General features: G+C 39.2%; 1 protein-coding gene across 3 annotated transcripts in view; it reads left to right on the top strand.

Moving 5' to 3' along the window:
- LPXN (leupaxin) overlaps positions 1-24259 on the top strand; it is a 48049-nt gene extending 23790 nt beyond the window's left edge. For all 3 annotated transcript variants that reach the window (XM_009185989.3, XM_003909806.4, XM_021925715.1), the window contains 5 exons: positions 3484-3651; positions 4564-4737; positions 4842-4923; positions 22942-23090; positions 23417-24259. In XM_009185989.3, coding sequence (XP_009184253.2) covers positions 3484-3651; positions 4564-4737; positions 4842-4923; positions 22942-23090; positions 23417-23686 — 843 coding nt within the window. In that variant the 3' untranslated portion in view covers positions 23687-24259. The remainder of the gene's footprint in view (positions 1-3483; positions 3652-4563; positions 4738-4841; positions 4924-22941; positions 23091-23416) is intronic.
- The last annotated feature ends 287 nt before the right edge of the window (positions 24260-24546 follow it).

Genomic DNA, 24546 nt, shown 5'->3' with positions numbered 1-24546 from the left:
TTTATCTTTGTGGAACTCAGCTCTGCATTCTCCCACTTAGGAATTTTCCTAAGTTGTCATTGCTTTTTCCAGACTAAATTTAATTCCATGAATTAACCCATCTTTGTACTATGTGTTATTTGGACACAAAAATTAATATATAATACAGACTTTGATCTCAAGGAGCTGGAGTGTGCTTGGCAAAATGAGGCATAAGTTTTTTTTAACATTTATAGAATAAAAGCCAGGTGGTTTGCAAACATATGTAGAGCAAACGTTACGGATATAGAGAGATTTTGGAGATTTAATCAGATAGTTGAAACTTGGGATGGACTCTGAAGAACTGGCAGAGTTTGGACATAGAGAGATGGGAAGAAAGGTGGTGTTAGTTGCAACGAGTCCTGAGGGCAGAGGTATCTAAGACTTGATAATGTGAAAGGATTTTCTTTTTTTTTTTGAGACAGAGTCTTGCTCTGTGACCCAGGCTAGAGTCAGGTGGTGCAATCTTGGCTCACTGCAACCTCTGCCTCCCGGGTTCAAGTGATCCTCCTGCCTCAGCCTCCCGAGTGAGTAGCTTAGATTACAGGTGCCCGCCACTGTGCACAGCTAATTTTTGTTGTATTTTTAGTAGAGATGGGGTGTCACCATCTTGGCCAGGCTGGTCTTGAACTCCTGACTTCGTGATCCACCTGCCTAGGCCTCCCAAAGTCCTCGGATTACAGGTGTGAGCCACTGCACCTGGCCGAAAGGACTGTTAAAGAGACCTGACTAAGCAGGACAGAGGATACCAGTGAGCAAGCTGAGACACAGCAGTGGAGATCAAAGCATAGCTCTGACAGTAGGAAGGGTGAGAAGTCCCAAGCCCGTATTGAGATAAAATCTGCCTCTTTGTTCTAGTCTCTAGAACACCTCTAAAGTGGTGAGCTCACATGGTCTGGCATGGAATGAAAATCTCAGATAAATGGGCTTAAAGATTTATTTAGGAAATATAATCCAGAATCCTTAAGGCAGAGAATCCAACCATTTTAAATCTGGTGACTATGAAGTAATTTCAAAGCAGTACATAAAAACGTGTGTGATTGGAGAGGGCAGGAACCTTATCTTTAGAGCTCACCTTGGGACTCCCATTGCTCAACACAGGGCCTGATACATTGTGAGCAACACATATTTGTTAGAGAGATGAATAAATAAACATTACAAACAAGTTTTCCTTAATGACTTACATCCTTTGATGGGCCAGTGTCTACAATAAAGCTGGGTAGATTGGCTCATTATGCTGTATATCTGAAAATACTAGAAAAAAATGTACATTAGATTTAATTGTGTTGTGTTTCTAATTGATTTAGCATGTATCTTGGTTTATTTAAATTCTTAATTTACAACGCCATCTTTTTTTTTGAGACGAATTCTTACTCGGTTACCCAGGCTGGAGTGCAGTGGCATGATCTCGGCTCACTGCAACCTCCACCTTCTGGGTTCAAGCGATTCTAGTGCCTCAGCCTCCTGAGTAGCTGGGATTACAGGCATGCGCCACCATGCCAAGCTAATTTTTGTATTTTTAGTAGACGAGGTTTTGCTATGTTGCCCAGGCTGGCCTCAAACTTCTAAGCTCAGGTGACCTGTCTGCCTTGGCCTCTCAAAGTACTAGGATTACAGGCATGAGCCACTGTTCCTGGCGCCGTTTATCTTTTGAATAAGCTTCACCTTCACATTGTACAAAAAACGAAAGTACAAAAAGCTTGCACTGAACTGTTTCCTTCTCAGGTCTGTAGCCTAGCCGTCCAGTTCTACCCCACTGGAGATAGGCAGAATTTCCTGTCTCTTCTATATCTGTTCAGAAGTATTCTGGAAGGTACCAGTGAAGAGATAGAGATGTAGGTGTAGATGTAGTTATATTGTATTTTTACTTATTTTTCATAATTAATGTCAGTCACCCCTTCAGACCTTTCAGACACTAACCTTCTGAACACTAACCTCTTGAATATTAACTAACATATATTAGAGGAGGAAGGATGTCTGTCAGATGATCAAAATGTCTTGAAGGAAAATGAGCATTTTGATTGGTGACAATGTGATGTTTAACAGGCAGTAAAAGTAGGATAAGTAGAGGTCTTAAGGCAGACAGTAACAGATCACATTCAGGAGACTGAAGAGCCCAGCTGGCCTAAACAATGGAGGCCTTTTACAACATAGTATTAATAAAAGATGAGATTGGGAAAGATAAAAAGGGAGGACAGTAGATGGGAGGCTTTGAATGTCTGTCTGATGAGTGCAGACTTGATGTGGAGGCAATGGACAGCCATTGTAGTTTTCTGATGAGTGAAGTATTTGGTAGATAGATAGTAGCAGTCGCCCAGCTAGAGAGAGCCAGAATCAGGATATGAGGTTATGAAGGGTCAGTTAGCCCCCCTCCCCGCTTTTTTTTAAAGTAAGGATCTTTCTTTGAATGGTTTATAATAATTTTGGACTTTGCTTAAATAATTCCAATCCATCAACAAGTCTTATCTGATGACTTCTCACCACCTTCTCCTATAACACTGATCTAAGTCATTGTCTGATAATCTCCCTATGTTCACTCTTGCTTGTCAACACTTAATTGTCCACTCAGCTACCACAGGGATCCTCCAGATTCCTTCACTCCTGTGCTTGAAATCCTGCAATGGCTCCCGTCACCTTGGAATAAAACCCAAGTGTTTACCATGAGGTTCCTATGTGATCTTTGCCTCTCTCTCTCGATCACCTTCTCCTGCTGTGTTCAATCTCACTCCCTCTGCTTTAGCCCCACTGACCTCTTTGACTTTTCTTCTAATGTGCCAAGTTGTTTTCTTCCTCAGGGCCTTCCCTCCCCCTAGAATGCTTTTCCCATAAATGCCAATATTTCTGAGTCCCAAGTATCTACTCAAATATTACTTCCTTAGAGGGGCCTTCTTTGATTATTACCTCCATCTAAATCAATTATTCTCACCATCTTCGTGTGTCATTTCTATCTCTCTATATAACATCTCTATCTGACATTGTAACATATATTTATTTGTTTAATTGTTTATTGTCTATCACCCACAGAATTCCATGAGACCAGACACTTGGTCTGTCTTATCCTTGCTTTAATCCAAGTGCTTAGAGCAATGATTGGCACAAACCAGGTATTCAACAAATACTGCCAAATAAGTGAGTAAAATGGAGATGTGACTAGTTTTTGAACTAGGGTCATCTTAAGATCTTCAAAGGGTATCATTTTCATGTACTAAAATTCCTATGTTAAGAAAAGATTTACAAACAGAAGATTAGTCAGATTTCATTTGGCCTGAGGAGTTTAGGGTGAAAGGGAGATGACAATATTTTTATTGGTGTTGAAATTTTAGATTCTTCCAATGCCTTGGAGGAAGGCTGGGGAAAGGCTAAGAGATCAGTCAGTAAAGGTGAATTTATAGAGTCATTAGAAGATGCCAGTGAGAATAGAAATACGTGAGACTGATTCTGTTCTTGGTTCTTCCCTTGGACCAGGTTGCAGTGAGAGCAGATGCTGGCAAGAAACACTTACCAGACAAGCAGGATCACAAGGCCTCCCTGGACTCAATGCTCGGGGGTCTGGAGCAGGAATTGCAGGACCTTGGCATTGCCACAGTGCCCAAGGGCCATTGTGCATCCTGCCGGAAACCGATTGCTGGGAAGGTGAGATGGGCTGAAATTTTGGTCCTAACGCCTTCTGTGTCTTTCTCTGTCCCATCAAGGATTGCTCTTTCTCCTTATAATTTGAGATATTTTAGTTATCATGAATAATTACTAATCACAGTGCTCTGGCCACTGAGCTAAGTGCTTTACAAGAATTTCCTCATTTAATGGTCACATCGGCCCTTCAAGAAGCATGGTTGCTCCCTTTGTAAAGATAAGGAAACTAAGGGCTCAGAGACATTAATGGACATATCTAAGGCCTAGTAAGAAGTAGAGATAAGATCTGAAACCAGTAGACTCTCTCCCAAGTGAGTTCTTAACCATTTTTCTGTACTGCCTTTACTGAGATGACCTTTCTCACTGCTCCCTTTGTTCAGACATTCCCAGTCTAAATTGATTGATTACAATTTTCAGCTGAACTCAGCTCCAAGTCACAGCTACAGACCCCTGTTCTGCATCATCCTTCACCAAAGCTATGATAAAAGGCTTTGAGACCTGACTGCATAGGGCATGGAATAAAGTGTTCAAACTAGAGGAATAAAAACTGTCATTTGGCCTTTTCCTTTTCCAGGGGTCCCTTCCACGCCAAGGCTACAGTTACAACTTGTCTGTCATTAATGTGCTCTGTGTTGTTTCGGCCACCCCCTGTGGCAGTGGAGTGGTTGTGAACATTTACAGGCTTTCATCACAGTGATCAGTCAGGGAAGTGGGCATCCTTTTATTATCAATCCATAAAGCACAGACAACATATGGCCTTAGGTGGAACCTAGGTCTAGGCCTCAGTGTTGTGTAATTCCACAGGGTGTTGTCTACAAGGGGTACAGTGTGAAGAGTGCTCCCTAGAGTTGTGCAACCTATAGGCTATAGAGCCCTCAACTGGGCTCCTGTGTCAGGCTTCATTTCACTCCACAGGTGATCCATGCTCTAGGGCAATCATGGCATCCTGAACATTTTGTCTGTACTCATTGCAAAGAAGAGATTGGCTCCAGTCCCTTCTTTGAGCGGAATGGCTTGGCCTACTGCCCCAACGACTACCACCAACTTTTTTCTCCACGCTGCGCTTACTGTGCTGCTCCCATCCTGGATGTAAGTAAATTCCCACTCCTCTCCAACTTTCAATCGCTCGTTTAGAACCAGAGTCATGCTTTACAACTCTGCATCATTGTAATATCTGCGTGTTCCCTTTTCAGAAAGTGCTGACAGCAATGAACCAGACCTGGCACCCAGAACACTTCTTCTGCTCTCACTGTGGAGAGGTGTTTGGTGCAGAAGGTATGACCCGACTTGAGAGGTTGTATCCCACACCCCAGTGGGTAGTTATAAGACCAGCAACACCTTTCCTGGTAGTCATGGGAGTCTTGGTTCCTATCACTACTATCGAAGCGCCCATTTCAGTACTAGACACCATCCCTCTCTACCTTTCTCCAACATTTATAAGTTTCCTTTAAATTGATTTTTTAAATCACAGAAATATAAATGTGTAGTTTAAAACCTCAAGTATTACTTCAAGGGTAACATTGAAAAAGACTTTTCTTGTTGAATATTGAAAAAGTCTCTTTCTCATCCCCAAATCTAGTTCTCCTCTCCAAATTATTTTAGCTATTTCTTCTGTTATTTACTTATTTTTTGTTGTTGTTGTTGTTGTGTGTTTTTTGGATGGAGTCTTGCTCTGTTGCCCAGGCTGGAGTGCAGTGGTGTGATCTCTGGTGCGATCTCGGCCCACTGCAACCTCCACCTCCCGGGTTCAAACGATTCTTCTGCCTCAGCCTCCCGAGTAGCTGGGACTACAAGCACTTGCCACCACGCCCAGCTAAGTTTTGTATTTTTAGTAGAGATGGGGTTTCACCATATTGGCCAGGCTGGTCTTGGACTTCTCATCTCATGATCTGCCTGCCTTGGCCTCCCAAAGTGCTGGGATTAGGCATGAACTACCGTGCCTGGCCTGCTTATGTGTTTTAAATAATAACTTATCTTGTTATAGGTTGTTTTATTTTTCCAGTTTCAACCATTATGTATTGACTGTCTAGGAGGGAAGATGAGATTTAGAAATGTTGTTATTACCCTACTCAGTCCCAACATATTTCCCCTCCCCTGTTTTTTCAATGTATAATTATATCATAATTACAGATTAGATCAGTATTCAGTGTGTATATGTTGACAATCATAAAATACTGCTCACAAGTAAGCCATGTAGCAAACTGACTACACTAGAGTCTGGATTTTAGAGTCAGACTTCCCGGTTCAAATCTGGGTTGTGGTATTTATTAACTGTATGATGTTGTTCAAGTCATTTAACATCTCTGTACCTCACTTTCCTCATCAGTAAAATAGTCCTAATGAAATTGCCTACTTTATAGGGTTGTTATGAGGATTTAGAGACAATACAAGCATAGTATTTAGAACAGTGCCAAGCACACGGAGGTATAGTAATGTTAATATTATCACAGTGTCTTTTTTGTATAAATTCATTTTTTTCTTAAGTTAACATTTGAATCCTTTATGAAATTAGCTTTGTTTTCATTGTACTTATCACTAAGTTATGTAACAGAACTGTGAAATTCTTTTCAAAATGGTCAACTACATCTGGCAATAAGTCAGTTTCTTTTCTTTTCTTTCTTTTTTTTTTTTGCTGGATATATCCCTCCAGGAGACTTTCTTCCTCCTGATTCAACATGAAATGATTTCTTCCTGCTGAGTAACAGTCATTCTGGTTCAGTAACTTAGAATTATATCTAGTAATTACTCTTAGAAATTCCTTTTATTACTTTTCTCTTTGGATGCTCTGTTTCCTGGGTCCCATGTCTATGTTTTAGACATGTTACCACCTTTATTTTAGTGGGGAAAATCCCCTAGTAGCTTTCTGAGAAAGAATTTTTGAGAACTTGAATATCTGAAAATATTTTTATTCTGTCATTTCCCTTAAGTTGCCTGGGCATAGAATTCTAAGTGGAAACTATTTTCCTTCATAATTCTGAAAACATTGCTTCACTGTCTTCTACCTTCCATGGTTGGCAAGTTTTTATTAAAATTTTTTTATCCTTGATCCTTTCTACATGACCCATTCTTCCCCCTTTGTATGTTTGTTTCATGTGTTTTCTGAATTGTCTTTTTTAAAAAAAATTTCTTCTTTTTATGTTTGTTTTGAGCAAACATGGAATCAGAAAGCTGCTTTACTTTGTTTTTTTTTCCTGTCCTTTTAGAATGAACTCAGTGGGGAAGGATTTCTCCTCTCTTACAAATAAAAGCTGGTGCAGTCCTCTGTCTTTTCTGATTACTCTTAAAAAACAGTTCTAAATATAAAATAAATTTAAGAAACAAAACACAAAAACTAAGCCCATAGGTAATTCGGTCTGTGTAATAGTTAAGGCTTACAGCACTTTAAAAGTGACAGCCACTCCCTCTCTTTTTTAGGACCTTCAAGCTGCAGGAGGTGAGGACAGGGGTATGGCCTTTCATTTCTCCGGACCCCACTTTGTTATCTACCACCCTCACCCTTATTGCCAGCATTGACACCTGCCTGCTGTAGGCTTGAAACACTAGGGAGGATGGAGATGAGAATGGAAGGCAGGAAGGTCTAACTTGTCTGGGATTGTTGTTAAATTGGCTGTATGCTCTCCAGACCTGGCCAGTGTTTAGCTCTGACTTTTTTCCCTGAATTCTTTTTGGGATTAAGACAGGTCCAACAATGAACTCTTGATTGCCCTTTATGTGTCTTGACTGGCTGTTCTGTCCTTGTCATGTTTCTTTGAGGATTTGTTTTGTAAAGATTCTTTTTTTCAAGGGGCTTTCATTGTTCCCCCCTAGTGAACCCTTAGAAATTATTAACATGGTTCCAGATCATCTATTCCACTCAAATTTTCATAGAAGGACCATGGATAACTTACTCTTTTCTCTGACAGCCAGTGGAGTTACAGTTAATTTTTAGCTGCATGTTTCTATTCAGCTGCCATAGACTCTTTCAGCCAGACTCACCTATGGACTTTTTCCAGGGATAACTCTGATACCACTAACTGCATCTCACTAATGCCAAGGCACACATATCCACCTATCTGAGTGGTCCCACTGAAGTCCCTCTTTTAACCTGAGTGATAACCTCAGGTTATCTTGATAACAGAACTATACCTCATCTTTCTTGGTGGTGATGAGGCACTCATAGCACAGTTTTCTTCAAAGAAATCCTTCTCTCAGTTTTCCTTTTTCTTTACCTGTTTTCTCCCGAACATGAGTGAGGAATTCCAGAATTGTACAAATAGTCTTTGGCTACCTGTTTGGAGGGATATTTTGCAGTTCAATTTGGAATTTGATACATATTACATTTTGGTGCCTTACATTTGTTTACACTGGTCTTTGCAAATACTGCTGATCCATGGTTGTCTGTTACTGTTTAAGAGTGAGACACTAAAATGCTAATTTCTTTTTTTTTTTTTTTTTCTTTTTTGAGACAGAGTCTCGCTCAGTCACCCAGGCTGGAGTGCAGTGGCCAGATCTCGGCTCACTGCAAGCTCCGCCTCCCGGGTTCACACCATTCTCCTGCCTCAGCCTCCCGAGTAGCTGGGACTACAGGCGCCCGCCACCTCGCCCAGCTAGTTTTTTGTATTTTTTAGTAGAGACGGGGTTTCACCGGGTTAGCCAGGATGGTCTCGATCTCCTGACCTTGTGATCCGCCCGTCTCGGCCTCCCAAAGTGCTGGGATTACAGGCTTGAGCCACCGCGCCCGGCCTAAAATGCTAATTTCAAATTCCATGGATATAGACAGAAATTGTTGACTGGTGGACTTGACTATACGGCACTCAGGTAAGATGCTCTGGCCATTTTGTTGAGTAACTCCTGAATATGACAATCTTAGGTCTTTTCTGTTGAGTCAATTATGCTAAAGAGATGTTCTCTTTGCCAGCATTCTGAGATTGAAAAAGGGGATGGGGGAATGGACTTTCACCATTCAGCATGTCAACTTTTACTTAATTCCCATTTTTCAGTAGAGAGCTTGACTCATTTCCTCATGGTGTCCAACATTCCTGATCATTGAGACTCTCTTGTTCAGTATTTACAGAAATAATCACTGCATCTTACCATAAGATAAGGCATCTAACCTTCTAATCGTTCTTTAGACTTTCAACCAGTCCTGTTTCTAGCCTTGAAGAGTACCTCATGCATTCAATTCCTGAGCCCCTCTGATATTATCGTATTCAAGATGGCTTGATTTTTATTGGCCTCTCTCATCTGTGGAGACATAAGTTCCAGTTTTCTTATTTATGTTAAGCCAGTTGCCACTCTTATAACCTACTTTAAATTCTTGAAAATTTAGTTAATATCTCACCTGGTGGCATATCCTTTACTTTTTTATCTTTCCTTATGGCTCTTTATAATTTACATAATTCCTTAACTGTCATGTTAATGATGTTTCAGGAGGGAGTAAAGAAAATCCCATGTGTTTAGGCCCTTTGCTAATATGGAGACTTTCCCAAATATCAGGCATATTATTATGTATGTGGTTAAAAATAATTTATTTGATGCCACTGCAGTCTTGTGAGAGCAAGTTTATTCCACATTTTACCTAGTTATAGATAAAAATAGTGAGTCTCAGGTAGGTAAAGGATTTTCTTAAAGTCACACAGTTAGAAAGTTGAAGAGGCAAGATTTCAACTTGGGTATCATTTCTGCAAGTTCTATGTTTTTCATAAAACATCACAACTGCCTTTTGACTGAAACTCAATTCCTCTTCTGCTGTTGCATCTCTTTACTTTTGTGGTACCAACACAATATGCTTTATTTGACAATAGACCCAGATACAGTGGCGCTGACAGATTCCACAAGCAAAGTGCCCTGTAGTAATTTGCTTGTTCACTGGAGCTTGCTCAATGCTTTTTCACAAATCATTAGGTATTTCATTTCTAGATGGTATTTTACCTAAGCAGCATTTTTCATTGACACTTAATACAAATCATATTAAAATGTGTTACGGTAATTTATATTGTACTGGTAGCCATAAAAGTCTGAGAATTAGTTGAGTAGAACCGTCAGCAAGTGAATACTGCCCTGTGGATCATTATGATGGAGAAGTTGCCTGAAAGCAGAACAACAGGACATAGGCACATTTCAAGTGGAGACATAAGTTAGATACACATACACAAAAATATCCAATCCATAGGATGACCAGAAAGCACCATGAAGGTAACTTGACTCAGGCCCCTTCTAGACAGACAGGGCTGATGGGGTCATTTATGGCTTTATATAAACAGGAAACAACACTTAAAACATATTTATACATAGAGTCACAGGACAAAAAGTGACATTTATTAATCAGAAGCTCCACTTGGGTTGTATTTTCCTTTTTATACCTGGCTTTCTGTAAAAAGGTCTCCTGCCATATGGTCAGTCCATTAATTAGGTGACATCCTGCCTCACCCCAAGTTACATAGTCACAAAGAGTTTCTATAATGACAGTTTAACCGCTGAGCCTCCTGGGAAATTAAATTCATCTGTATTTTTTCATCAGTTCAGAGAATTCCTCTTTAAGGCTCAAGCCATTGGGCCTTAGCCTCCTCCCACAGGGATGAGCTCTTCAGTGTCTACCTGTGTTTCTTTTTAATTGCTCATTATCTAGGCCATGTAGGTGCTCCTTAATTTCCCCTGTGGCTAAGAGCCTCACCAGAGTGTAAACACTCTCCCTCTTTTTGTGGCACTTTTAATTGTCGGTATTTCTCATTCTTCCTCATGAGGTAATTGGTCCCAGAGAGATCCTCCAAGAAAGCAAGAGCTGAAACTTTCTTAATTTATTAGATTATGAAATGCAGGGGTATCACAGCAAGTTTGGCTGATTGCTTTTGATTCCCTTCCTGAGATCTACCCGAGTTGAAACAGAGGCTGTTACTCCCCTGTTATCCCACTCTCGAAACCAGCTGTCCAGCAGATGCCTAGATGAGGATCATTTCTCAGATAGTTGGCATGTCTTACAGTTTTCTCAAGTAATACCTACCTATAGGCAAACTCAGTTTTGTGTCATTTGCTTTATGCAGCACCAGCATCACCTGGGGACTTGTTAGAAATGTGAAATCTTGGGCCCCATCCCAGACCTATTGAATTGAAAACTCAGGGTGGAAGACCCAGCAATCTGCATTTTATCAAGTTCCCAGATAAATAATGCACACTAAAGTTTGAGAAACACTATTACACTACACAAAATGAGACAGGTGGTTGCAGGTATTTGTTTTTCTTACATAGTAGGACTTACGGTATTCAGGTTTCCTTGAATAGACTCTAGACATCATTTGACAGAGTAAGTAAAAAGTAAAGTGAGCTCTTCTGTGTCTCAGGCGTTTAGAAGAAGAACACAGGACAGCATATAAAATTAGTAGTTTAGATTCAGATCTGTAGGCCTCAGAATTCTGCTAAACTGTCTGCTTTTTAAAGAAAGCAAAGCTGAACAAAGCAAGGCATGTGAAAAAGTGTTGAGGTAGTGGAAAAACTGCAACCATATGGTTTGGGTCCCAACACCTAGCTGTTTCTATTGCCATGTTGTGATCTGGCTGCTGCTATCAAAGCTGATTTCTAGAAATAGTGTTTTCTAGGTAGTCTGCTTTACAGAACACTGTGCATACTTTGCTTACATGCTGTTTTAGTGGAGAAGAGGTAGAACTCTCATATTTACAAAATTATTTGTGCTCAGCTGATATTGTCAGTTCCCACAGAGAGGTCAAAGTCAGGATGCATTTAAGTTAGAGGTATGACATTGAAGTTAGGCTTTGAAGTTAGGCCTAGATTTGAATCTCAGTTCCTCTACTGACTAGTCAGGTGTAAATTCTCTAAGCTGTCTTTTCTCATTTGTTAAATGGGGCTAAAGCCTACTTCAGAAGGTTGCTCTGAAAAAATCTCATTTTAATTTAGTACTATAGACAGAGCCTTCAGTGGAACCAGTGCAATGCAGATGCTCCATAAATGGGATTGCTGATAATATAGTCTTCATTTTAGGTGTCTCTCTAAGTAAATACTAAGGAGGGTTTCTTACATAAAAGTTAATCCATCTATACATATTCTGGTCAATGCTGAAGTGAGACTCTAAACTGCCATATACTCTGGAGCATATGATCTCAAGTATGCTATTGTAATATTGTTCTTATGTCTGCTCATTCAATATGTATTTATTGAGCAACTACTATATATGTGTCAGGCATTATTCTAAGTACTAGGGATATAGTGACAAAAAGGACAGTTCTTGCCCTCACGATTAATGTATTCTGGTGGAGGAGACAAACAGTAATCAATCTAGTCAACTAACTACTACCTATTCTGCATGGTTAGAGAGAGAGTGATTAGATACTATTTGAGACACAGTGGTTGAGTCACTTTTTCTCTTAAGCAAACCCCTGAGGTAAGCAAAGGATTAAGCCATTTGGGTATCTCAGGGAAGTGCGTTTCAAAACAGAGCAAATGTATCGCTGGAATAAGTGCTTAAGGATTAATTAGTTAATTTTTTTTAAGTGTAAAGACAATAAAAACACCTTGCAGAAACTTTTGTTTTTAACTTATTACCCTGTTAACCTCAAGCAATACAAAAAACTTTTTCCTTCCAGTGTTCTTCTACATTTTTCATACATGGGCACACATAAGTTATTGTGTGCCTAAAATTGTTTTTTTATACTTAAGCATTTCTCCATGTTGTTTCATCATAATTTCATAATACTTTTATAATAATTTTAACATTATCAATTATTCCATTAGGGATTTATATAAATAAACAAAAAATAAAATACTATATGCCTAAAGATTTTCACTGAAGCATTATTATAGTTCTAAACATTGGAAACAACTAAATGTATTAACAATAGTATCATATTTAGATTACTTCTGGTGTTTAGTAGTACTGTAATGAATATCATTAAACATAATGTTTTCTTCTTTTGAATTATTTGTATTAATTAATTCCCAGGACTTTGATGTCTATACCTTTTTTTAAAAAACCTTGATATAGATTATCAAGTGACTCTCCAAAAGAATAATACAGTTAATATTATTACCAGGAATATATGAATATATGGATCATTCCATATATCTTTTAGCATTGAGTATATTTATTTAACACTGTTTTTACTACTTAGCTAAAATTAGAAAATCAACTACTAATTAGCAAAAATTACGAATTCATTGTTTTCTTTTGAGTTTCCTGACTTACTCATAATGTCCAACATATTATTATTAAAAGTATCTATTTTGGGGCTATTTGTTGATTTGTGAGGTGCACTTGTTTTAAAAGGTTTTAAAAAACATTCACTATGAGTTTCTCATCCTCAGTGTAGCTCCATTACCTGGACATGGGATCAGGAAGACTCAAGCCAAGAATTTTCTAATACGTGTCTAACAGTGAAAATTTCATGTATTAAAGAGAAAGTTCTTATACCTCAACAAATTGCTTTTTAAATGTTTTTATTATAGTACAGTCTAAACATTAAAGTACTTCCTTACCTAGCTTCAATAAGTATAAGTGTTTTGCCAAATGGATTCCTCTATTAACTTTCACCCATCCATCCATATTTTTTCTTGCTGGAATATTGAGAAGCAAGTTTAGAAGTCATGTAATCTCATCAAGAATAGGTTTCAGGTGGTTGGTGCAGTATACTTCTTGTTGAATCACATCAAGAGGTATATAATGACTGGTTGACCACTTTTATTGATAACTAACATTGACCACTAGATTTAAGCAGTGTCATCCTGATCCATTTTAAAGTTCCCCATTGATGACTATTGCCTAAATCCAATGGAATAGGTGGTAAAGTGCTGAATTTTCTATTATTCCTTCTATATTTATTAGCTGAGTTCTACAAAAACTTTCTATCATCAATTATTGGATTATCTTGAAATATATCTCATACAGGAAAGGTGAGATAAGTGTTTGACACTTTCTGTTAATAAGAGTAATTATAAGGATAATAAATGGGTTCATTAACAATGTCCAATGGAAACCAATAAATTTTTATTTTTAAAAAATCATTATGCACTCATGGGGTTACATATACTTGGTATAATTTAATCTATTGAAGTAGTATTTTTTAATGCTCACGTTTTTTTGTCTGAGGTCAGAGGTAGCCCCTTCAATATGGTTACTGTATCTTTCTGATATGATCCCAGTAATCTTCCTATTTCCTTGGCACAGCAAGATACATACATCAGGCCTATCTTGTCAACTCTGCCACATACTTGGAATCATCCATTTCTCCAAAAAGACTGCTTCAGTGAGGGTATTTAAAAATTAAGAGTGTTCATTATTTCTGGGATGTCATTTCTTCTAGGTTTTTCCATGGACAGAGCTTCAGATCTACTTTCTAAGGTTTTTAAATTTTATAGAGACAGGGTCTCATGCTGTCTCCCAGGCTGGAGTGCAGAGGTGCTGTCATAGCTTGCTGCAGCCTTGAACTCCTGGACTCAAGCAATTCTCCCACATCAGCCTTCTGAGTAGCTGGGACTACAGATGTGTACCACCAGGTCGGGCTAATTTTTAAAATTTTTTTGTAGAGAGTGGGTCCGACTATGTTGCCCAGGGCTCATCTCAAACTCCAGGCTTCAACCAGTCCTCCCAAAGTTCTGAGAGTACAGGCAGGAGCCACTGCACCCCGATAGAATCTGTTCTTTTTTTTTTTTTTTTTAAAGAAAAGTAAGTCATGGGTTCATACTAATATATCTGATATAGTGTAAGAATACAGTTTTTTGTTTGATTTGTTTGATTACTTGTGTCTTTTTTAATGCTGGAAATCTTGCTTTCCAAAGGCATTAATATAATTATTTGCTTTATTATACAATCTACCTATAATAATTTCAAAAAATACATAAATATTATAAATGAACTAATTATTTTTATTGTGTGTACAGACATGCATGTATATATAGTATTGTATTATTTTATTGTATATTTTAAGGTACACAACATGATATTTTGATATACACAGTGAAATATTTACTACAGTTAGGCAAATTAACATACCCATCCTCACTCATAGTAACCCTTTTCATGTGTATGTGGTAAGAGCATCAGAATCTCCTCTCAGCACATTTCTAGTATATACAAAAACAGTTTAAGATTTCTTTTTAGCTCATTTTGTCTTTAGAATGCATCATTAGGACTGTACACTCTCAACACTATCATTTAAAGTTACTTGTATGAACGATTTCTTTTTTATTATTATACTTTAAGTTCTGGGGCACATGTGCAGAATGTGCAGGTTTGTTACATAGGTATACACGTGCCATGGTGGTTTGCTGCACCCATCAATCCGTCATCTACATTAGGTATTTCTCCTATGTTATCCCTCCCCTAGCCCCCGGCTCCCCATCAGGCCCCAGTGGGTGATATTCCCCTCCCTGTGTCCATGTGTTCTCATTGTTCAACTCCCACTTATGAGTGAGAACATGTGTTTGGTTTTCTGTTTTTGTGTTAGTTTGCAGAGAATGATGGTTTCCAGCTTCATCCATGTCCCTGCAAAGGACATGAACTCATCTTTTTTTATGGCTGCATAGTATTCCATGGTATATATGTGCCGCATTTTCTTTATCCAGACTATCATTGATGGGCATTTGGGTTGATTCCAAGTCTTTGCTTTTGTGAATAGTGCCGCAGTAAACATACGTGTGCATGTGTCTTTATGGTAGAATGATTTATAATCCTCTGGGTATATACCCAGTAATGGAATTGCTGGGTCAAATGCTATTTCTGGATCTAGATCCTTGAGGAATTGCCACACAGTCTTCTACAATGGTTGAACTAATTTACACTCCCACCAACAGTGTAAAATCATTCCTATTTCTCCATATTCTCTCCAGCATCCGTTGTTTTCTGACTTTTTAATGATCACCATTCTAACTGGCATGAGATGGTATCTCATTGTGGTTTTGATTTGCATTTCTCTAATGACAGGTGATGATGAGCTTTTTCTTTTCATATGTTTGTTGGCTACATAAATGTCTTCTTTTGAGAAGTGTTTGTTCATGTCCTTTACTCACTTTTTGATGGGGTTGTTTTTTTCTTGTAAATTTGTTTAAGTTCATTGTAGATTCTGGATATTAGTCCTTTGTCAGATGGACAGATTGCAAAAATTTTCTCCCATTTTGTAGGTTGCCTCTTCACTCTGATGATAGTTTCTTTTGCTGTGCAGAAGCTCTTTAGTTTAATTGGATCCCATTTGTCTATTTTGGCTTTTGTTGCCATTGCTTTTGGTGTTTTAGTCATGAAGTCTTTGCCTATGTCCTGAATGGTATTGCCTAGGTTTTCTTCTAGGTATTTTATGGTTTTAGGTCTTACGTTTAAGTCTTTAATCCATCTTGAGTTAATTTTTGTATAAGGTGTAAGGAAGGGGTCCAGTTTCAGTTATCTGCATATGGCTAGCCAGTTTTCCCAACACCATTTGTTAAATAAGGAATCCTTTCCCCATTGCTTGGTTTTGTCATGTTTGTCAAAGATCAGATGGTTGTAGATGTGTGGTGTTATTTCTGAGGCCTTTGTTCTGTTCCATTGATCTATGTATCTGTTTTGGTACCAGTACCATGCTGTTTTTGTTACTGTAGCCTTGTAGTGTAGTATGAAGTCAGATAGCATGATGCTTCCAGCTTTGTTATTTTTGCTTAGGATTGTCTTGGCTATGCGGGCTATATTTTGGTTCCATATGAAATTTAAAGTAGTTTTTTCTAATTCTATGAAGAAAATCAATGGTAGCTTGATGCGGATAGCATTGAATGTATAAATTAGTTTGGTCAGTATGGCCATTTTCATGATATTGAGTCTTCCTATCCATAAGCATGGAATATTTTTCCATTTGATTGTGTCCTGTGTTATTTCCTTGAACAGTGGTTTGTAGTTCTCCTTGAAGAGGTCATTCATATCCCTTGTAGATTGTAGTCCAAGCTATTTAATTCTCTTTATAGCAATTGTGAATGAGTTTCACTCATGATTTTTCTCTCTATTATTGGTGTATAGGAATGCTTGTGATTTTTGCACATTGATTTTGTATCCTGAGACTTTGCTGAAGTTGCTTATCATCTTTAGGAGATTTTAGGCTAAGATGATGGGGTTTTCTAAATATACAATCATGTCATCGGCAAACAGAGATAATTTGACTTCCTGTTTTCCTATGTGAATACTCTTTATTTCTTTCTCTTGCCTGATTGCCCTGGCCAGAACTTCCAACACTATGTTGAATAGGAGTGGTGAGAGACAGCATCCTTGTCTTGTGCCGATTTTCACAGGGAAAGGTTCCAGTTTTTGCCCATTCAGTATGATATTGGCTATGAGTTTGTCATAAATAGCTCTTATTATTTTGAGATACATTCCATCAATACCTAGTTTATTGAGAGATTTTATCATGAAGAGATGTTAAATTTTGCCAAAGGCCTTTTCTGCATCGATTGAGATAATCATGGTTTTTGTCACTGGTTCTGTTTATGTGATGGATTACATTTATTGATTTATGTATGTTGAACCAGCTTTGCATCCCAGGTATGAAGCCAACTTGATCGTGGTGGATAAGCTTTTTGATGTGCTGCTGGATTCAGTTGGCCAATATTTTATTGAGGATTTTCGCATTGATGTTCATCAGGGATATTGGCCTGAAGTTTTCTTTTTTTGTGGTGTCTCTGCCATGTTTTGGTATTAGGATGATGCTGGCCTCATAAAACGAGTTAGGGAGGATTCCCCCTCTTTCTATTGTTTGGTATAGTTTCAGCAATGCTATCAACTCCTTTTTGTACCTATGGTAGAATTCTGTGTGAATCCACCTGGTCCCGGACTTTCTTTGGTTGGTAGGCTATTAATTACTGCCTCAATTTCAGAACTTGTTATTGGTCTATCCAGGCATCTGACTTCTTCCTGGTTTAGACTTGGGAGGATGTACGTGTCCGGGAATTTATCCATTTCTTCTAGATTTTCTAGTTTATTTGCATAGAGGTGTTTACAGTATTCTCTGACGGTAGTTTGTATTTCTGTGGGATCAGTGGTGATATCCCCTTTATCCTTTTTTTGTGTCTATTTGATTCTTCTCTCTTTTCTTCTTTATTAGTCTGACTAGCAGTCTATTTATTTTGTTGATCTTTTCAAAAAACCGGCTCCTGGATTCATTGATTGTTTGAAGGGTTTTTCATGTCTCTATCTCCTTCAGTTCTGCTCTGATCTTAGTTATTTCTTGTCTCCTGCTAGCTTTTGAATTTGTTTGCTCTTGCTTCTCCAGTTCTTTTAATGTAATTTTAGGGTGTCGATTTTAGATCCTTCCTGCTTTCTCTTGTGGGCATTTAGTGCTATAAATTTCCCTCTACACACTGCTTTAAATGTGTCCCAGAATTATGGTACATTGTGCCTTTGTTTTCATTGGTTTCAAATAACTTATTTATTTCTGCCTTAATTTTGTTATTTACCCAGTAGTCATTCAGGAGCAGGTTTTCAGTTTCCATGTAGTTGTATGGTTTTGAGTGAGTTTCTTAATCCTAAGTTCTAATTTGATTGCACTGTGGTGTGAGAGACTGTTTGTTATGATTTCTGTTCTTTTGCATTTGCTGAGGAGTGTTTTACTTACAATTATGTAGCTGATTTTAGAATAAATGTGATGTGATGCTGACAAGAATGTATATTCTGTTGATTTCGGGTGGAGGGTTGTATAGATGTCTATTAGGTCTGCTTGGTCCAGAGCTGAGTTCAAGTCCTGAATATCCTTGTTAATTTTTTGTTTCATTAATCTGTCTAATATTGACAGGGGGGCGTTAAAGTCTCTCACTATTATTGTGTGGGAGTCTAAGAGTCTGGGTCTTTGTAGGTCTCTAAGAACTTGCTTTATGAATCTGGGTGCTCCTGTATTGGGTGCATATATAATTAGGATAGTTAGTTCTTATTGCGTTAATCCCTTTACCATTATGTAATGCCCATCTTTGTCTCTTTTGATCTTTGTTGTTTTAAAGTCTTTTTTTAATCAGAGACTAAGATTGCAACCCCTGCTTTTTTTTTTTTTTTCTTTCCATTTGCTTGGTAAATATTCCTCCATCCCTTTTTTTTGAGCCTATGTGTGTCTTTGCATGTGAGATGGGGCTCCTGAATACAGCACACTGATGGGTCTTTACTCTTTATCCAATTTGCCAGTCTGTGTCTCTTAATTGGGGCATTTAGCCCATTTACATTTAAGGTTAATCTTGTTATGTGTGAATTTGATCTGGTCATTATGATGCTAGTTGGTTATTTTGCCTGTTAGTTGATGCAGTTTCTTCATAGCATCTATGGTCTTTACAATTTGGTATGTTTTTGCAGTGGCTGGTACCAGTTATACCTTTCTGTGTTTAGTGCTTCCTTTAGGAGCTCTTGTAAGGCAGGCCGGGTGGTGACAAAATCTCTCAGCATTTGCTTGTCTGTAAAGAATTTTCTCTTTTGATTATGAAGCTTAGTTTGGTTGGATATGAAATTCTGGGTTGAAAATTCTTTTCTTTAAGAATGTTGAATATTGGCCCCCACTCTCTTCTGACTTGTAGGGTTTCTACCAAGAGATCTGCTGTTAGTCTGATGGGCTTCCCTTTGTGGGTTACCTGGCCTTTCTGTCTGGCTGCACTTAACATTTTTTCCTTCATTTCAACCTTGGTGAATCTGATGATTATGTGTCTTGGGGGTGCTCTTCTCAAGGAGTATCTTTGTGGTGTTCTCTGTATTTCCTGAATTTGAATGTTGCTAGGTTGGGGAAGTTCTCCTGGATAATATCCTGAAGAGTGTTTTTCAACTTGGTTCCATTCTCCCTATCACTTTCAGGTACACACCAGTCAAACGTAGATTTGGTTTTTTCACATAGTCCCATGTTTCTTGGAGTCCCATTTCTTTTCATTATTTTTTCTCTAATCTTGTCCGCTTGCTTTATTTCATTAAGTTGACCTGCAATCTCTGATATCCCTTCTTCTGCTTGATCGTTTCAGCAATTGATACCTGTGTTTGCTTCACAAAGTTCTTGTGCTGTGTTTTTCAACTCCATCAGGTCATGTATGTTCTTCTCTAAACTGGTTATTCTAGTTAGCGATTCATCTAACCTTTTTTCAAGGTTCTTAGCTTCCTTGCATTGGGTTAGAACATGCTCCTTTGGCTCGGAGGAGTTTGTTATTACCCACCTTCTGAAGCCCACTTCTGTCAATTCGTCAAACTCATTCTCCATCCAGTTTTATTCCCTTGCTGGTGAGGAGTTGTGATCCTTTGGAGAAGAGGCATTCTGGATTTTGGAATTTTCAGCCTTTTTGCGTTGGTTTCTCCCCATCTTCTTGGATGTTTCTACCTTTGGTCTTTGAACTTGGTGACCTTCAGATGGAGTGTCTGAGTGGATGTCCTTTTTGTTGATGTTGATGCTATTCCTTTCTGTTTGTTAGTCTTCCTTCTAGCAGTCAGGCTCCTCTGCTACAGATCTGCTGGAGTTTGCTGGAGGTAGACTCCAGCCCCTGTTTGCCCGGGTATCACCAGCAGAGGCTACAGAACAGCAAAGATTGCTGCCTGTTCCTTCCTTTGGAAGCTTCATCCCAGAGTGGTGCCTGCCAGATGCCAGCCAGAGCTCTCCTGTATGAGGTGTCAGTCAGCCCCTACTGGGAGGTGTCACTCAATCGTGAGACATGGGGGCCATGGACCCACTCAAGGAGGCAGTCTGACCCTTAGCAGAGCTCAAACCCTGTCCTGGGAGATCCACTGCTCCCTTCAGAGCTGTCAGGCAGGGATGTTTAAGTCTGCTGAAGCTGAGCCCACAGCCACCCCTTCCCCCGGGTGCTCTGTCCCAGGGATTTGGGGGTTTTATCTATAAACCCCTTACTGGGGCTGCTGCGTTTTTTTTTTTTCAGAGATGCTCTGCCCAGAAAGGAGGAATCTAGAGAGGCAGTCTAGCCACAGCAGCCTTGCTGAGCTGCAGTTGGCTCCACCCAGTTTGATCTTCTGAGTGGCTTTGTTTACACTGTGAGGGTAAAACCACCTACTCAAGCCTCAGTAATGGTGGACGCTCCTCCCCACACCAAGCTCTGGCATCCCAGGTCAAGCTCAGACTGCTGTGCTGGCAGCGAGAATTTCAAGCTAGTGGATCTTAGCTTGCTGGACTCCATGGGGGTGGGACCTGCCAAGCCAGACCCCTTGGCTCCCTGGCTTAAGCTGCCTTTCCAGGGAAGTGAACAGTTCTGTCTTGCTGGCATTCCAGGCACCCCTGGGATATGAAAAAACAAACAAATAAACAAAAAACTCCTGCAGCTAGCTCAGTGTCTGCCCAAACAGCCACCCAGTTTTGTGCTTGAAGCCCAGGTCCTGGTGGCGTAGGCACAAGAGGGAATCTCCTGGTCTGCGGTTGTGAAGACTGTGGGAAAAGTACAGTATCTGGGCCAGAGTGCACTGTTCCTCACAGCACAGTTTCTAATGGCTTCCCTTTGCCAGGAGAGGGAGTTCCCTGACCCCTTGCACTTCCCAGGTGAGGCGACGCCCCACCCTGCTTCGGCTCACCCTCCATGGGCTATACCCACTGCCTGGTCAGTCTCAATGAGATGAACTGGTTACCTCAGTTGGAAATGCAGAAATCACCTGCCTTGTGCATCAATCTCGCTGGGAACTGCAGACCAGAGCTGTTCCTGTTCGGCCATCCTGCAGCAATCTCCAAATTATTTCTTTTATTGCTCGTGTCATCAGTTTGATGTACAGTTAATTTGCTTCAATTTGATTGAATTTTTTAGGGATTTGTGTTTTTCTATTTTAATTTTTTCACTTTTTAATTTTATACAACAATAATTGAAACCATACATATACTTAGGAGCTCTTTGTATTAGCTATGTTTTTCTGGAATATAATCAGCAAATATTTTCTTCAGATTGTTCTTTGTCTTTGTTTATGGTGCTTTTTTGACATGTGTAAGTCATTCAGATTTTTTTTATGTAGCTAAATTTATTAATATTTAACTTGCTTTTGGAATTTGGGCCCTATTTATGACAGTTTTTCTATTCCCAGATTAAAGAGGACTACATCATTAATGACAAGATATGAAATGCAAATGCACACATTAAAAAAACCCTGGCCAGGCGCGGTGGCTCACGCCTGTAATCCCAGCATTTTGGGAGGCCGAGGTGAGCGAATCACGAGGTCAGGAGATTGAGACCATCCTGGCTATAATGGTGAAACTCCGTCTCTACTAAAAATACAAAAAAATGAGCCAGCCGTGGTGGCAGGCACCTGTAGTCCCAGCTCCTTGGGAGGCTGAGGCAGGAAAATGGCATGAACCTGGGAGGCAGAGCTTACAGTGAGCCGAGGTCTTGCCACTGCACTCCAGCCTGGGTGACAGAGCGAGACTCTGTCTAAAAAACAAAACAAAACAAACAACAACAACAACAACAAAAAACCCTAAGTATCATTAGCCGTTTGGGAAATACAAATCAAAACTACCATGAGATAACATTGTATAGATAGATAACATCCATTTGATTGATTCAACAGGAAATATCTGGATATATCAAGTGATATAAAGACTGAGGAAGAACTGGGATTTTCATACACTGCTGGTAAACAATCAAAATATACCCACACAAAAAATAAAAAAAAGAGGAATACATCTATTTTTAATTTAAATATGTGATACGAGTCATTGTGTCTAGATCTTGCATCCATTTGGAAATTATTATTTACTAGTATTTTATTTTAAAATATTAGACACTTTTCTTCCCAGATGCTGTTTTAGATACTGGAGATATAATGGTGACAAGATCAACAATATCTAGTTTCTCTCAGAGCTAATGTTCCTGTAAGGAGAGATAGATCACAAAGATGATTTTAGATAATGGTAAATGCTATAAAGACAGTGAAAGAAGATGATGTGACAAGGAGGGACTGAAGAGGTGCCTCTCTGATAAGATGATATTTGAGTGATTCCTGCATCACATGAAGAGGGCAACTATATCAGGCTCTGGGACAGAACTATCCAAGCCAAGGGAATACTTAGTACAAAGGCACTGAGGAGCAATAGCCCCTAACACTTATTAAATGTTTACTATGGACCAGACACAATGGCAAAATACTTCACCTGCAGTATCTCATTTATTTCTTACAACTACCCTTTGAATTAGGTAACAATAATCATCCTATTTTGAATACAAGGACACTGAGATTGCCAAACACTTCACCTGCATTATCTCATTTATTTCTCACAACTACCCTTTGAATTAGGTAACAATAATCATACTATTTTGAATACAAGGACACTGAGATTGAAAGGGCCTCCTCTCAGTCTCCAGTGTAGCTTTCAGGGCTCAACCTGCAACAGTGAATTCCTGATTTTATCTCTCCAGGCTTTCATGAGAAGGACAAGAAGCCATATTGCCGAAAGGATTTCTTAGCCATGTTCTCACCCAAGTGTGGTGGCTGCAATCGTCCAGTGTTGGAAAACTACCTTTCAGCCATGGACACTGTCTGGCACCCAGAATGCTTTGTTTGTGGGGTCTGTATAATCACTTTTCTTCTGGACTTAGGGAAAGTCAAGGGTTCTCTCTGAGAGGAAGAGCTGCAGTTAGTGAAAGGATTCGCAGTCCTGAATGAGGAATGGATGTGGGCATCCTAAAGGAGAAACGAGATACAAATCCATTGTGGGCATTTGCTTGTCTGTTTTGCAAGCAGACAATCTAGCCTCCATTTGTCAAGAATCTGAGGGAAATTCCTGTAGCTGGCAGGTCACTGGCAGGAATTTCAAGGCTGAAAATTTAACATTGCTGACATTTTATCTCTTGACATTTGCATTCCTTTTCTCTCTCTTCTCTCTACCCCTAGGACTGCTTCACCAGTTTTTCTACTGGTTCCTTCTTTGAACTGGATGGACGTCCATTCTGTGAGCTCCATTACCATCACCGCCGGGGAACGCTTTGCCATGGATGTGGACAGCCCATCACTGGCCGTTGTATCAGTGCCATGGGGCACAAGTTCCATCCTGAGCACTTTGTGTGTGCTTTCTGCCTGACACAGTTGTCGAAGGGCATTTTCAGGGAGCAGAATGACAAGACCTATTGTCAACCTTGCTTCAATAAGCTCTTCCCACTGTAATGCCAACTGATCCACAGCCTCTTCAGGTTCCTTATACAATTTAAACCAAGAGAGGAGAGGAAAGGGTAAATTTGCTGTTCTGACCTTCTGCTTAATAGTCTTATAGAAAAAGGTGATGAGCAAATAAACGAACTTCTACACTTTACATGACTAGGCTGATAATCTTATTTTTGAGGCTTCTATACAGTTAATTCTATACATTCTCTTTCTCTCTTCTCCAATCAGGTACTTGGAGTTAGATTTAGGTCCTTCTATCTAGTCCCTCTACAGATGTATTTTCCACTTGCATAATTCATACCAACACTGGTTTCCTTAGGTTTCTCCATTTTCACCTCTACTGATGGCCCTACTCAGATCTTCTGTAATTTGGTCCTGATACTTGTCTCTTTTCCAGTTTTCCCATGTCCCTGTGGCTCGCTGTCTTACAATCACTGCTGTGAAATCATGATACCACTCCTACCTCTTTGCATCTTCCTTCAGTGTATTTTTGTTTTTCAAGAGGAAGTAGATTTTAACTGGACAACTTTAAGTACTGACATCATTGATAAATAAACCAGCTTGTGGTTTCAATAACTCATTGTCATATTTGTTTGGGAGATAAACTTTGTGCTTCCTGTGTTATATACTAGGCACTATGTACAGTTATGATTATATCAACTCTCTTGTTTCCTTCCATCCAATGCACACTTTAAAAATTTTAATTGGAAGAAATTAAAAGGAGGGTCTCCTTTTCACTAATTTTTGTTTTTAGTTTGGTCCCATAACCATTTTATTTTCTGGACTTAGATGATTGAATCATTTTTAAAAATGACAAAACTTCTTAAGATTGTTTTTATTACTGTGTTTACAGAAGGAGAAAC

The sequence above is a fragment of the Papio anubis genome, chromosome 12 (genome assembly GCF_008728515.1).
Source record: "Papio anubis isolate 15944 chromosome 12, Panubis1.0, whole genome shotgun sequence".
Taxonomy (NCBI): Eukaryota; Metazoa; Chordata; class Mammalia; order Primates; family Cercopithecidae; genus Papio; species Papio anubis.
This window is presented reverse-complemented; position numbering and strand designations above follow the sequence as displayed.